Raw genomic sequence first — 16,542 nt, 5'->3', positions numbered from 1 at the left:
GTCCTATTTTCATTTTTTGTGTAGTAATCTACTTTCCTGCTCAACTTGATCGCTGTAGACTATATGTTACACTATTTATAAAGTGTATCTCATTTAGTGAGTAAGAACAAGCTCAAGACTTGTCCTTACTGTCTTGAGCTGTTTAACGGTCTTTCCCAGGACATCTTCCGCCATCTTGGACTTTCTCTCCGTCGAAAACTCTGGATGTCTGAGGCCTTTTATCCTCACATCCACTCAGCTTCACGCTGGCTTTCAAGTGTCAGGTTCTCCAGGCTTTTCTCCCTCAATGTCTGCCCTCAACTCGAAAATGGCATAGAGGACATAGGACGCAGTGCACAACTCGTTTCCTTTGACAACTTCTTTTGTTTATTTTCCAAGTTTTTCCAGTGTTTGTTGGAATTTTGCTGGATGTTTTCAGCAGGTTTCAAGGTTGAAAACCTTTCAATAAAACAAATAGGAAGAAAAGAGGAGAGTAAATATTCACTATTAACCTAGTCAAAATTATCAGTAATTTCATTCAATATATATATTTTTTCTTTTCCATCAAATTTGCCACATTTTATCTCCCAACATTTCAAAATAATAAAATATACCAAAGTAAGGTGTAATCATGTACATACCAATAGCGTCTATGCGGTCATCTTTACATTGATGCGCACCCAGTTTAGTGCATTTGTTCCTTTGTCTCGCCCATTCAACATATCTCAAACAAAGTCCGCGCAAATCACTTCCATCTAACCTCACGTGACCTCCAACGCTCAGTGCTGCCCTCTGGTCGAATATTATAACAATTACTTAAATGTATTAAATTAATTTCCATCCATATCTTTGACCACTGTCCTTACAGACACCAGGTGGGTTGTGTTTATTTATTTGCCCCTTAAAACATCCAAGACCATATACCATGTTCTCTCCCCGTATTTTGCCTTTTAGTGGTATCAACTCAATTATTTCTTCCTGTGGTCCTGAGTTCCCATATCGGCAGAACAGCACTATTTCTTCAATGTCGCCTTTGTCTTTGGACTTATCACAGGCGATCGCCGCAGCTGAATTGCTGTCTTTAATTTGCTGTCTGGTGATGTTTTCTGCCATTTTTATGGTTCTGTCTTTTACAGTCTTCACAGAGAGTCAAATCTCTGATTTTCTGCACAATTTTGCTGCAGAAAATCACAAGTCTGAATATATTTAATGAAATCCTAATGATTGATCCTTTTGTAAATACTCAATGTGGGAGCTAAAAAACTAGCATATGTAGTTGAATTTGCAGACTTCGTCAACCTCTTCAAATGATTTTTGATCAGATCAACCTTCCACATCTGTTTTTTCTCATTTCTATCCTGATACTTTTCAGCAAAGGCTGTGTGTTTATTCTGGAAATGTCTTGCAACATTTTACTTTTTGTTGTTTGATAATTTCTCACCATATACTAAGCATACTGGTAAACCGGTTTCGTCAGCAAAGAAAGCAAATTAATATGCCCACGTAGCATTAAACGTTCAGTTTTCTTCAAACCACCAAAGGACGAGATTGTGGGTACAAGCGGCCGAAATGGGTTTTCTCAGGAGGGTGGCTGGCGTCTCCTTTAGAGATTGGGTGAGAAGCTCAGCCATCCATGAGGAACTTGGATCAGAGCCGCTGCTCCTCTGCTTAGAAAGGAGTCAGTTGAGGTGTTTCGTCTGTTAAGGATGCCCACTGGGCGCCTCCCTAGGGAGGTGTTCCAGGCACGACCAATGGGGAGGAGACCTCGGGGAAGAACTAGGTGAAGAGATGGGCCCTATTTTAACGGTTGATACAAAACAGGTTTAAAACAACCTGCCTAACCCTAAATATAGCAGAATTAGAGCTTTGCAACAGAGACATTTGTGATCAAGCAGAGGACCTTAGTTCTGAAAATCAAAATGATCTCCTGGCATATCAAACAACAAAAAAAAAAAAAAGATATATATATACTTTCTTTTTTTATTTTAGGATAAAGCACATACATTTAAAAAAAAATGAACAAAACAGTTTTGTTCTATTGTTCTGTTGCAGGGAATATTAAAGCTTTACATCTAAAATCAATACACATGTTATGGGTTTCCTCCGTAGTATTCCTAAGAGGGGATGGGCACAAAATCAAAGTATCACCAGCATGTCATCACAATTCAGAAAAAGTCCTTAGAGTCCAAATTAAGTAAATCCAGCATTGGAAACCAAATTGGCTGATTCTTTATGGCTTTTTTATCCAAGAAGCATGCATCAAAGTCCAGTGTAAATTTGATCAGACCGGACACAGATGAAGTAATTAGGAAAATCAAATCTAAATAATAACCATTTTAACCAGTACTTCTATAATGTATTAATGCAAAATCTAAGGTTGAATGTAAGTTTTTCCATCTCGTATATTTCTTTTACAATTGCTGACCACTCTCTTTTGGTTGGTGGTTCTTTGTTTAGACACTTTTTGGTGATTGCTTATTCACCGGCTACAAGTACAATTTTGAGGAGATATCTATCTTGGTTGTTAAGTTCAGTTGTTATATTACGTAAATATACATTGCCAAAATTTCAATTGATCTCAAAGCCCAAAATAGATTTTATTTCTGACCCTACGTCTTACCAGTAGTGCTCGATTGCCGTGCAATTCCAAAATGCATGATAGTGATCAGATATTGTTACATTGTCTCCAGCAGTGTCCGGAATCTGCTATGTCATTCTGTAAGTACTTTCATCTTGGAGTAATAAAAAACCTTACAGCGTTTTTCCCGGAAAATTCTCTCCATTGCCCCGAACTGGTGGTGGAAGAATTTATTTGACATATATTTGACATAATTTATTTCAATGATATTTATATTTTGACATATAAATATAATTTATATTTAATCCAAATCAGCTTCCTCATCAATTTTAATGTTTCTGTCAAAATGATGCCTAATCTGTAAATATCTGTAGAAGTCCTGCCAATTTGTGGGATTCTTGAAGATGTAGGACGCTTTCTAAGCCTATATTGGTTGAAATTATGCAGTATGATCTGATGCCCTTCCTGTTCAGTTGTTTAAACCTCAAGTTCAGCTGTGCTGGTTTAAAATCATCATCATGTTCAACCCGTCTCAGCCTTCATGCTTTTCTCTTCAATTTTAGATTCCTACATTCTTTAAACCAGATATTGAGAGGAACCTTTGTAAATGTACTAATTTTTCAAAATAAATGGTCTTAGACTTTGTATCATCAAGCAAGGATTGAAGTGGGATATCAAGTTGGTTTGTTTCTAGTTCTTTCCTTTTTGCTTCATAATCATTTTATACACCAGTAAACTTAATATTGTAATTGCGCTACCTTATAATAGTCTTCTAGACAAGGTAGAGACATGTCTCCCTATTCTTTGGATAACCGTAGTGTTTTAAAACATACTCTTGGTTTCTTATTCTGCCATATAAATGTAGAAATCATCCGATTCCATTCAGTAAATTGTTTAGTCGATATCTGTAATGGCAGGGATTGGTAAAGAAACAGCAGTCGCGGCAAAATGATCATCTTTATAGTCTCTATTCGATTATGCATACTAAGGGCCCTATTTTAACGGTCTGAAACGCAAGTGAGAAGCGCCAAGCGCAAGTAGCTTTGTGGGCGGTTCTATGGCGATGTCGCTAGTTTACCGGCGCAAATCTAAAAGGGTTGGTCTGAAGTAGCCTAATTACTCGTAGGTGTGGTTTGGGCGTAACGTGCAATAAACCAATGAGAGTGCCAGCTCCCATCCCCTTTAAGAGCCATGAGCGCATTTGAATCTGACGAGTTGATATTTTGACAGCGCGTCTGCAGTCTCCGAAGAGACAGATGCACATGAATTTCAAACTTCAAATGCTCAGTTTATGGCCAAATAATATGGCCTAATTCACATATGGAATAAGGTTTTCTTCCACAACTTCAGAAATACTGAGTCCTCAAATAAATTTTGGCGAAGAAAACTTATAAGATATACGAAATACATTATAAACATTGTTTCTTATCAGTATTGTATGCATTATCGTTATCGACTTGTGTTCCTAATATGCATGTGTCCCCCCGTTAATATACATTGCCATGGACTGTATTATGCGTTAAGTGTTTAGTTTGCGTGTGTTTAAACAGATGGACGCCCACACACGCGCCCACATTCATTAATTCTTTTACACATACACAAACGCACGCCCTCATTCATTCATTCTTTTTTTTCCCAGAACATCTCTCCTCCTTTCGTCGAACCACCCCTTGGGGCGCAGATCATTCCCTAATTTACCGACGCGTGGCGTAGGAGGGAAAAGAACACTCTGCGCCAGTTGCAAACTAGCAACGACACATGCGCCAGTGAGAAAGTCAATTGCGCCGGATGCAAGATAGGGCCCTTGGTGATATGTCCTCATTACTATTAAATTCTAGGTAATCTTTAATTTCCTTTTTAATAAACTCACGTTGATGGTAATTTAGGAGGCTGGTTTTAAGCCTCCAGATGGTGTTTCTGGGCTGGGCATCCAAATTTAGTCTCAAATACACTCCAGAGTGATCAGACGCATCACTAACCCCAATATAGCACTCCACTATCCTATGTCTCTCGGAGTTAGACATAAAACAAATAATCAATTCTCGAGTAGACAGTGTGGGAGTTGGAGAAAAAAAGTATACTGTTTTACAGATGGGTAGAGTTCCCTCCTTATGCCAACATGTCAACATACGAATCCCTTTGAGCATTTTCCTTGCATATAATGATTCAGAATTAACCTGTTTAGATGGATTTGTAGAGTCCCTATTAGGGTGCAACTGTACGTTCCGAGGCAATTAAATTAAATATTTCTTTAATCAATAGTTTCTCCTGTCCTGTTGGTCTGTAGATAATAAGTAATGTTACTTCTCTTGAATCTATAAACCCTTTCCCCAGGACATAACGCCCCTCCTTACCTGTAATCTTTGTAGAGAGCTGGATGGCCACTTTGTTTGAAATGAGTATTGCAACTCCCCTTGCCCTTCCTGTTGTATATGAAGAATAAAATGTTTTTTTAAAACCTAGCCTTCGCTATGACTTTCCCCCTTTTAATCGGATTTAGTAGCCCGTTAACATTTAGTGTTATAATTCTATGTTCTTGTTGAGGCATACAACAGCCAAAACAACTTCCATAACTGTACTGAAGACCCAAGGTGACCTTAACATTCGAATGTGAACATTTATAACAAAGAAATTCGAAAAAAATAACAGATTCACAAATATCGACTTCCATGACAGACTTCTTCATAAAAATGTATCGAAATTGAAAAGGAAAGCCTTTGATTTACTTCAGTGCAACCCCCGTGCGGGGTTGACTCATCTCACCCTGCAGGAAGTTCAAGTTGTGTCCCCGATATCACGGTGAAATCCGCGGAGCCACCTCTGTGCTCTATCTTGGCTTGCTGTCTGGCTCCTGCGCTTGGCGTTCCCCAGCTTCCAGGAGTTTTCCTTAGCCTCTCTATCGCTGCTGGTGCCAGAGCGTTGTGTCTTTCCTCTCAGTTGCCGTCCTTTGCAACCCCCCTCTTCTTCAGATACGCCATCGCCTCGTCCGTGTTACTGTATCCATAGTTTAAATATGAAAGATCAATATTTCAGGGTTAAGGAGTCATTTTTTGGTCAAAACTAATGTCTGGGATAGAGTCAGAACCCCTTAAAAAAACCTAGGTGGACACCTCAAAAGCTAATATTAGTAAAAAAAAATATTTCAACTATTTTCACCCAGGCCCTCTGGGCACCCCAACTTTGATTGGCTCTCCAGGCAATTCCCAGAGTATTTGGCTGTGGATAAATTGTTAGGTCTTATTAGACACCTATAGGAACACATGGTAAAAAAAAAGCTAATGGTAAGACATTTTTTCTTACCGTTAGTGTGTGTATATATATATATGTATAGTAGCGGGCCAGTGGGTGTGGGGTTTCCACGCCACCAAGTTAAACAGATAAAACCACACAACACACAGAGCATTTCCAAGACAGGGTGATTTATTTACCTAGTAAACAGCAATCACCAGGGTGGGAAAAGGTCATCCACCTCCGTCAGGGCCTCTGCCCAACCAACCAAATGGTATTTCCACCTGTCTCTCTCTCGTCTGTGGCAGTACCGCAGTCCCAGACAATCAGCCACCCAATATCTGTCCTTTGCAAGCCTTTTTAAGCCCAAACACTCCAGTTTAATGGCCTTCATTTTTCACTGCAGAACAAAAAAGATTGCAATTCAATTTTTTTTTTTGACGTTAAACGGGGAAGGGGTGCGTCAACAAATCCGGAATCTGTAGCAGGAGTGTGAGAACTATAAGGAATGGCCACTGTTAGTGGCTAATATGTGGAGGGGGAGGGTCCTAGAGATTAAATATCGAGTGCACGTAAACGTGTCTGTGAGGAGGAGAAAGATTTCACAACCTGCTACGTGTGTTTAAACAATATTGCAAATATTGACTCGTTCTCCCGAACTGCAGTCTTATTTTGCAAACCCGCAACCGCCCGTACCCGCAATGCTTTAAACCGCATCCGACCCTTGTTCCGACATTAGCGCGATTTACCTTCCGTGCCCGACCCGACCCGCTATAAATTGACATCGACGCCATACCCACACCCGAAGGAAAATCACACCCATTAGATGGAACGCCGGGGAATTACACTATGTGGTATTGGCCTGGTGCTTGAGATTGCTGTGCAAAAAAAGCACATCATCCACTGTTGACGGTTTTAGTTGACTCTTCCGCTCCTGAATAACATATCCAGCAACGGAGAAGTCAATCGCAAAACCCGCGTCCCCGCGGGTACCCGAACCCGGTCAGGACTTCATGTGCCATAAAGGGCTCATCACATGGGAGGCGTGTTTCGCGCCTGCTGCGTTCTCAATGGAGAGGCGGGCGGGCAAAGAGGAGGCGCAGCGTCCTACCGCTTCCGTGCTCGTCGAACGCATGCGTGCACACTCGGAAACAGTTGGTATGTATGGAAATCACAATAAAATGTGACACTAATTTCATTGTAATTTCTGCATCTATTATCTTAATATTTATTAGTAATACAGAATCCCATTGGCATGTTGATTTACGGTGTGTGCCCCTACAATTTCTGGTGTTAGGGGCCACAGTGCTCCTAGTGGAAAAATTTAGTCTGTAGCCCTGAAGTTCAAAGCACATTTGCACAATGATCTGGTCTCAGCAGATACCTTGACTCTGTTGGTTGTTATGTCATATTTGGAAGCTCAATCTGTACATTTTTCCCAAAAGATCTCACCAGAAGTAACCATTTAAAGGGTTATTTATTTTTTAATTTCTTTCCACTGCTACCAAAAAATCGAGGGGGAAACACTGTCCCGCCAGTTCGGTCGCGGCCCAATGAATGAATAAAGATCGTAAACACGTCGGAAGGAAAATACTTTTATTTTGACAGATGTGCCCGAAGTTACTTCTTAGCGACCTTGCTGATGACCAGCATTTAGTAAAACATGTACTTTTAATTCAGCCTTGGGTGAAACCGAAGCGTAGTGTGTAGTGTACTGAACACATGCTGATGATACACTTCTTACAGGGGGTCACTACATTGGCACCACACCGGCTCCCTCCATCTTCTGCACCACCTTTTGAAATAAATCTGCGTTTCTCCTTTTCCGACGGCGACAACAACACGACTACCGTCTCCTTCCACTTCCGGCTCACGGCCCCCGGAAAGGTCTCGAGCATGCGCAGAAGGCAAAATTCAATTAACCGTAAACATGCACGCTTAATGCGACTATCAATCTAATAATCTAGGGGTCTTAATACGACTATGAGAAATCCGACTATGATTTTAGTCCGACTAAGGTGTATAGATGCATCTTAATAATCCAATCATAGTCGGACTAACCCAATCATTTGATTTTCTTGAGTGTTAGTGTCTTGCCTGTGTAAACCGAGGGGGTATATTCCGCCTTCTTCACGGAGCCGGCTTTCTTGGTTCATTGGAGTAGGCTGGGCTACGCGTAGAGAGTAGACCTCTTTAGAATCATTGAATACTCTGAATGTGTTGTTTTTTTTTCATGCTGCTTGCATGCAAGATTGAGTAGATGATGTCTCAGTGTAGGCTACTATTTACAAGTGAAAAAACGCTAACATATTCTTTATTTTGCTGACCACATGTTTTTTATCGAGACGAAAGCCTCGTAATGAAAGTTCCTCTGCGTCTTTCTTGTAGATCGCACCATCTTTCCCTGTCTTCGTTATATACGATTGCATCACCATTTCTCCCATGATGGTCAGCTGCTCGCAGATTTCACCGTCTCTCCAGTTAGAACTCTTAATGTTGATGTCGCTGCATTGCCTCTGAGTCAACGTAGCAACACCTCTACCCAAGTCCCGCCCCTGGAACCGCGGAGCCGTCTCATTGCATTTACCTGAAAATGAAACCCCAATATGTGTAGGGTCCGAGATGGTAAATTGGGGTGCGAAATCAAGCCAGTATATTACCTTGGTCAGTGTAAACGCGCGGACCATGCTGGGAAAAGGCGGACATTAGACAGGCATATTTGGCAGTTTCAAAACATTTAATGTTTATATAAGACATATAGAAAATTAGACCCCAGCTGGCAAATTGACATAAACATATGACATGTATGTTTATATGTCAATAGCTGTGTTTTTGTTCTCTCCTTAGGATCCGACAGCTCATGGAGATGCCCAGTCTGTACAGACGCTACCGACGGACTGGGTGATTTATGATGAGCTGTTCCAGGTGGACAGAAGGACAGCCATCCGCTGCTGTTCTCTGGTGACTCCTGTCACCGTGGCTGTGTTCGGTGGCTGTGCCAAGCTGCCCAGCTCTGCGCTACAGACCACCAGAACTGGTATTGTATTCTTTATGATCGGCCATGTATCGTCTGCATTGGTGATTCTTAGACCATTTGTGATTATTTTCGATCCAAAGGTTATTAAGGTCCTTCAAGGATTTCATAAATAAGTCATAACACCTTAAAATCCAACCGGATATTAAAATGGTTGTGATTATCTTCAGGGAACATGCTGTGTTTGACTACGCTGTTCACCCAGCGTTTCAACATGGAGGACAAGTTTTAAACTGAGGCACTTGGATCTGTCAAGATCCATGAGGATTGTGAGGATAAACAATAGGTCACACTGAGTGCGTAGCTATAGTCTATAAAGAAAAAAAAAAATAATCATTTAAACTAGGGCTGGACAAGTTAACGTGTTAATTACGCGTTAACGCAATCTTATTTTAACGCGATTAATACAAATTGACACATTAACGCACATTATTTTTTTTACTTTGATTTTGAAAGGCTTTACTGACAGAAAGTCAACATTTGTATCAGAAATCATTTTTGTTTTTAGTTCCACTTACTTTACATTCAATTCCACTTGTAGTAAATGACAGCCTGTTAACAATTCCCAAACCTGTGGTGTTCCTTAAATTTCATATTCAACCCTCACTGAGTGAGTCAATAAAACTCCCTCAAGATTACTTGGTCTAGTTTTTGCTTATTAAGTACATTTGGTATGAATGATAATGTGTCATTCCATTTGATTATCTCATTTAACTTTAATTGGAGTGGATTTAAAATATAATTTTAAAAGTGTGATTAATCGTGAGTTAACTCACCAATCCTATGCGATTAATCGCGATTATAACTTTGAATCTTTGCCCAGCCCTAATTTAGACTTAATAGTAAACGCCTCAGCTATAATTTTCAGTTTATATAATTTGCCGGCGGGGATCTCGGCGGAGTGAATGAAGATGGAATTACAAGACCCTACACACTCATAAATGGAGAAAATGTGGCAAACAAATTTGCAACCATACGCACATATTTTGGAAATGCCCTAAATTACGAAATTTGTTAACCCAAATTTCACAAAAAATCCAAAGATGGCACTACTGGGAGAATAAGCGGAAGGCATCGATGGAGGAACTAAAAAATATTATACATATATTGTTACCACCACCAATTAAATGCAACACAATTCATTTGCTAAAACCTGCCCCCCCCCCAACCCATTGTATTTGATTGTTTCATATTTAAGGGATCCATTTATCCTACATTTGGGATATTGTCGCTGAAACTAAAACATTTCCTAAAAAAACACACATTGTGCTATCCTAATAGGGTTGTTTACCACGTATTGGCTAGAATTAGTTTTCAGGCAAATGCAAACATACTTAGAAACTAGAAGTAGTATGCAGCAGGACTTATAGATACAATATGTTTACCATTTTTACGCAAGGGTTAACCGTACCTCTGAAGGGGTTGTGTTGGTTCCAGCGTCCAAAATGTGAATGTTAAAAAAGTGTGTGTGTGTGTGTGTGTGTGTGTGTGTGTGTGTTTGTGTGTGTGTGTGCATGTGTGGGGGGGGGGTAAAGCTGGTGGGATGCATGACAGCAGTGATAGTGAGGCTGATGAAGCGACTTCCATAATGCATCTCGCCAGGTTGAAAATCAATGAATGGATCGACTTCCAGCTGGAGAGTGAGGTAAGTCATTACTCAGAAGTTCTATATAATACCTTATGATGATTGGAATATCTGATACATATGCCTAGTGGATCTTTACCGATATAGTCTTCTGTGACCTCTTGTTATGTAGGCCATATCCATATCAGGGTGCCCACCAAACTACAATTAATAAAAATAAAGATATTCTTTAATCAAAGATTAATTAAATATATATATTTATATCTTCAATTCTTTGACTTTGACGGCGGAGGAAAAATAAACCTCAGCAATAAATGAATTCTGCATGAAAACACTGTCACTCGTTTGCCCAACGGTTCGACCCAGTTGGGCCTTGTAGATGTCAATCAAACTGTCATGCTTAAAGCTCACACACACACACACACACACACAAACACACACAAAAACAAACAAACATACACACACAGTGCCTGTCTGCGGCCTATGCCAGTGAGAAGAGTGGTGTGCAACACTAGGCCTACATTCAACTCATCATCAGCAATCTTGTACACACGTCATAGGCTATTCCCATTACTAGAGTTTACTTCCTGATGCCAACCCTCCCCATTAATCCGGTCTTGGGACCGGCACCTGGTTGAGCTGTTTTGTCCGCTAAGTGGCTTGGTTAGGCTAAACGATAAATATATACAGCAAAGATTCCAACAAAATAAAGCCAGATACACACTACTGAACCACATCTGAAATATAAGCCTATTGAAATACGACAAATTATAAACAGATTAGAAGACTTTGGGCATAATAATAAGCCTTAACTGTTTTATAGCCTATGATCTAGCCTAAATATTTTGTGTTAAAATGTTGGTAGTTTGAGGAAAAGTCAAAATGCCATTTTGCAACCTAAAATGTATATAGGCCTCACTCTATCTATTCATCGTGTAAAAAAAAAAAAAAAAAGGCATTCAACGTGCCTTGCGCTCAGCAAAGTCATTGACAATTTGTGTGTTGAGCATGGGAGGGGCCCCCTGTGACACTGCGGAGGGCCCGGGCCTGGGGGCTGCCTCTAGTAGAGTGAGGCACGACCATTGTGTTACAGAACTTTGAACAGATTCACGCACTCGCAGGAAAGCTACGTCATTCTTCAAAGGCAGCAAAGTGAACCCTTGGGTTCAGACAAGCTCCTTCCACACGCACAGTGACGTTATATTCATTTTACCAAGAAGTTTAGCCCTCTCTAGGACACCCCTCAGGGAGCCAGTAAGGACAAACATTCTTTCAAACATCAGGATTTTGGAGACATTCGTTTTTTAGGTTCTTCGATCACTGAAAGTAAGCAAATCACTCTTTTGGATTAAGTTGGGAAGCAAAACGAGAATGTTGTGATACATCTGATAGAGATAGGGGTGCCCAACCAATGGTCTACTAGTTGATCGTGGGCTGCGTTGCAGTTGATTTACTACGGATCCTCGGACCCGCCCGGTCCGAGGTTCAGCGGGCGGGATGCCACACTCCTCCACCGCTTGCTCAGGCCTCTGGTCGTCGGTGAACCCGCTCAGGCAGGCATCCCGGCGTGACAGGGCGTCGGCATTGGCGTGCTCCCTGCCCGGTCGGTGGTCCACCTTAAACCTAAAGTTTTGGAGGGCCAGGAACCACCGCGTCACTCGTGCGTTGGTGTCCTTGGCTCCGGCCATCCACTTCAGGGGGGCGTGGTCGGTGACCAGGATGAACTCCCTCCCTAGGAGATAATACCTGAGCTTTTCGAGGCTCCACTTGATGGCCAGGGCCTCCTTTTCCACCGTTGAGTAGTTTCGCTCGTTGGGGAGGAGCTTCCTGCTGATGAATGTGATGGGGTGCTCCTCCCCGGCCTGGGCTGAGTTGCAGTTGATTGCGAGAAAAGTTGTGCCACTCATGTGTTGTGTGTAGCCTAGTGTTGTCAAAAATATCGATATTTCGAACGCTTTCAATAATTATTCTCTACAGTATCAATACACAAATACCAGCTCCGCTTGTTGCTCTCTTCTCTCGGAAAGTAAGTTAACAGACACACATCGCTACGGCGCCAACGTAGCCCAGCCTCCTGTCAGTCACTCACAGTCTCTGGCAGTGCACTAGTCTCAATGCTCTGTGTGACGGTGTTAGCTAAAGGTTAGCCAGCATTGCTATCATGTCAAGTGTAGCGCCTCCCCGACCGGTTTTGGTAGAGAAAGAAAACCGCAGGAGTACTTTGGGCTTGAGCCAAATTAGTAAAAAGAAGCATGTTTACCCATATGAAAGAACAAGGTTTCGGATTTCATAAATGTGCAAATGGACAGCAATAGTGATCATTGGTTGCCATTGGCCTGCTTGCACTGATAGTGGCGTATGGTGGCATAAGTATGTGAGACTCAAGTTGTTTCAGGGTGTTTTGGTGAACTACAAAATAGCAGGGTGGGATAATTATGTGAATTGATTCAAATCCACCAGTGGCAGCATTGTACTTTGAAAGCTGGTGGGCAGCAAAATCAGGCGTACTCTTCATTTGTAAAACTAAATAAAAAAATCTGGGCCTATCATTGGGTCTATTTTTGCCCTCAATGACTGGTGGTTGTAATTTGGCTATGTTTATTTTCAGCTACAATTGTTTTAAGAAAAATGAAGAGACAAGACCAAAAGTGATGCAATTTAAAATCCATCATGCTCTGAATCACTCACTGAAATCCTTTCCACAATATCAAACAGAACGGTCGGAGTAACAAACAATTAAAAGAACAACAAGAACATTATCTCACAACTATTTACATGGGCTATAAGCCTAAAATTGTTTGAGGCAAATGTGGATGTTAATGGATGTTTCAGAATGTTGGTCATGGTGTTAAGCCAATTAAGATTGAGGGACTTCATTTATAGATCAAGTCAATCCTCCTCGCGGGCTCCACAGCTCGGCCGCAGGCAGCCCTGCCCGGCCACGGGCTACAGAAACATCAATATAAAGCGAACAGAGCCGCAACAAAGAAATACGACTGAGCGGGTTTGTTGGTTCTCGGAGGATAGACTCAAGGGGATAACCCCTCCCTCCGGGCTGCTCCACAGCCAGGGCTCCTGCTTATTGGTTCATAGCGCAGCCAGGGCTCCAGCCTATTCGTGAATAGACGTAGGCAGGATCCAGATCCCTTAGCTAGTCACACCCACTCAGAGGAGGACTTTCCTCCTCTCTCCTATTGAACCCCATGTTATTCACCGGCCGCCAACACTTTCAGAGAAATGAATGGGAGTCAATGGAGGCTGAGGGAGGAACGTCCTCCCTGAAATAATTGACCCTCCGGGGGTTGAGAATGCGGTTTTCTCTCGGGCCGACCGGGTCAGCGGTACTTGCCAGTACCCCTTGGTCAGGTCTAGGGTCGTGAGGTACCGCGCCGGTCCCAGGCGCTCTATGAGTTTGTCGAGCGAGTTTGTCTGAACGAGGCGTCGAACTCGGACGCCTCGTTCAGCCTCCTGAAGTCATTGCAGAAGCGGTAGGACCCGTCTGGTTTGGGCAGGAGGACTACCGGGCTGCACCAGGCGCTGCGTGACTCCTCGATAACCCTGAGTTGTAGCATCCGGCGTACCTCGGCCTGTATGGCCTCCCTCCGGGCCTCCGGGATCCTGTAGGGATGGACCCTCACCTTCACTCCCGGTGCCGTCCGGATGTCGTTGCGGGCGATCGTGGTCCTCCCTGGTAGCTCGGAGAATACGTCCCGGTGTTGCATGACGACCTCATCGAGGTCGTGCTTCATTCAATTTATTTGCCCTGACCTTTCAATAGCTGGGTCGAGTATCAAAATTGTACAATGGGTTCTCAAGATATCTACCTGTTTGTGTCTCATAGTACTACAGGGCTACCAAATGATAATGACCAACTGATCATTATTTCAGGAGGAAAAATGTTATCTTCCACTTATGCTGTGTCCTAGCTTTATCCACTCTAATCAAGTAGTTTCCACATTGAATATTTCACTTGCACAACAATCTTGTTTTCCCTGTCGTAATGAAAATGGTATCGAATATCGATATTTTTCAAGGTATTGTACAAAAAAAATGTATACAATTAGTTAAAAAATTGTAAAAGTTAAAAATCCATACACTAGCCTACTCCTACTGTTATGTAAAATACATCAAATCTTCCAACTTTCTGTCTATTTAGTTGTTACAGGTAAGTCCTAGGCCTTCTTCTGGTTATTCTTTCAATAAAGGTATTATTATAAAAACGTTAACTATGTGTTAGAAAACAGTGACCTATATAGGTGCACAATAAATTCTGGCTATGCTACGGCTTTCGATATGGCTTGGTAGATCTCGATACAGTATCAACTTTAAAAAGAGGTCATGGTTCGAAAAAGGTTGTGATCTACATTACAAAAGGGGCAGATACCTTCATTGGTTTTCAACCTGCGAATAGGCATGATAAACAAGCAGGTGCCAATGCATGCTGCAGTGCTAATGTGATCATCAGGAGCCATGGTTACATTCAGAACGTTTGTTTTGTTTTCATGTTTTTGCCATGTTTTTCCTTTTTCTTCACTGATTTCCAGACGGCAAAATTGGTGTTCCAGCTCAGGCAAAAGTGGCACAGCATGTTTCTCAGAAGAATGCGATCCCCATCAAAACCCTTGTCCCAGCAAGATGAGGCCACCATCTGTGCCCTGGTCTCGGTATGTCTTCAAACTGAACTGCCATGCTCAATGGTTTGAGTGGATCTGAATGTTGAATCTGAGAAATCTCAGACCCTGTGTGCAGGTTGTGAGACTTAACCGATATTTCTTCATCTCAGGTCCTCACAGCAGAGGAACAAGCGTTGGGCCTGCTCCAGCCCACTGGTATTGGTCAGCGCCCCTGGCCCATGCTGTCTGAGGGGTCTCAGGAGGCATCCTCCTCGAGGAGTAGCAGTAGAACCACCTTACCCAACCTAGGGGCCTCTCAGGCTCCTGTCTGTACTCCAGATGCTGTCATGCAGGTATGTTTATTTAAAGATCCTCCAAGGAAAAATTAATATATAATATATTTGTACACAAATAATTATGTTTGAAGCAGCTTCCATGTCTGCATTCCTCTCTGTTTACATGTAATAACAGGAAGTATGTTGTGTGCTTTATATATTATAGAATAAAGAAGACGAAAAAGAAGGCAAGATAACTGAAGAATGGCACTGAATCACTTTGGGAATAAATTGGCAAATTTGTTTTTCAAAATTGCAATTTGATATATCCACCGGATATTACTTCATATCCGGTGGAAATCTATTTACTATGTGAGATATAACTGGTTGACACTGTGACACATTACTCTAATTTGATTACAAAAACAGTGTATATTTGTTTGGATTTGGAAGTTGAATTTTAACTGTACTTCTTTGATTAAGACTAACAGGCATCGTATTTAGCCTGTTTTTAGTTCAATACTCAATAAGTTTCTGCTGGATATTTTCTAAGTTGTGTTATTTTCCTAGCCAAAAACTGTTTGATATTTTATTGAATAATAATATACTGAAAAATGTTTAATATTCTGGATCTGTTTAATTAATATATTTCTTCAAAAACAAGTTTCTTTTTGAACTATTCAAACCTTTTAAATTAGTTAACAATAAATCATTGTTTCACGTTGTTGGCCTGACTATATCTCTTCCTTTTATATATATCTTTGTCATTTTACAATAATAACGAAGCCGGCCCAGAACAGACAAAGAAAATAAATAAATTGACGGGGTCCTACTGTAGGCCATATCTCACAGAATAGTTGGTTGAGGTTGGACGTGAACCTGCGACCTCATTATCATGAGTCAGACGCAATATCACCACACTACTTGGACATGTTGAAGATAAAGGGCAGAATAGTTTATATTCTGAGAAATAGAAGTCTTCCATCCGTGGAGGTATGGTGACCTTGGTCGGCAAGATAATATGGCATTGGCCTTAAAAACTGGTTCACCGGAAGTTGACATATCAAAAGATCACAAACCATGTTTCTAAAGCATAGTTTGTCAAAGCCCACTGTCAAAACGGACATTTGCCAAATTACTTGTGTACCACTTTAAGGCCCAGCCTGCTTTGGAGAGAGGCCTCGAAACAGAAAATTTTCTTCTCAGATATAGACTTTGTTTGGCATGGGTATACTATGGATCTACTCTTT

General features: G+C 41.5%; 1 protein-coding gene across 1 annotated transcript in view; it reads left to right on the top strand.

The window, feature by feature from the left end:
• ythdc2 (YTH domain containing 2) overlaps positions 1 to 15,566 on the top strand; it is a gene marked incomplete at both ends in the record, with an annotated part of 75,303 nt that extends 59,737 nt beyond the window's left edge. The window contains 5 exons of the mRNA XM_079751144.1: positions 8,633 to 8,822; positions 10,355 to 10,464; positions 14,949 to 15,068; positions 15,188 to 15,370; positions 15,519 to 15,566. Of these exons, the coding sequence (XP_079607270.1) occupies positions 8,633 to 8,822; positions 10,355 to 10,464; positions 14,949 to 15,068; positions 15,188 to 15,370; positions 15,519 to 15,566 (651 nt within the window). The remainder of the gene's footprint in view (positions 1 to 8,632; positions 8,823 to 10,354; positions 10,465 to 14,948; positions 15,069 to 15,187; positions 15,371 to 15,518) is intronic.
• Positions 15,567 to 16,542: the final 976 nt, after the last annotated feature.

This window comes from Pollachius pollachius, assembly GCF_949987615.1.
Source record: "Pollachius pollachius genome assembly, chromosome: 14".
In the NCBI taxonomy this organism is placed as follows: Eukaryota; Metazoa; Chordata; class Actinopteri; order Gadiformes; family Gadidae; genus Pollachius; species Pollachius pollachius.
The sequence above is the reverse complement of the archived record's forward strand: the minus strand, read 5'-3'. Positions and strand labels throughout refer to the sequence as shown.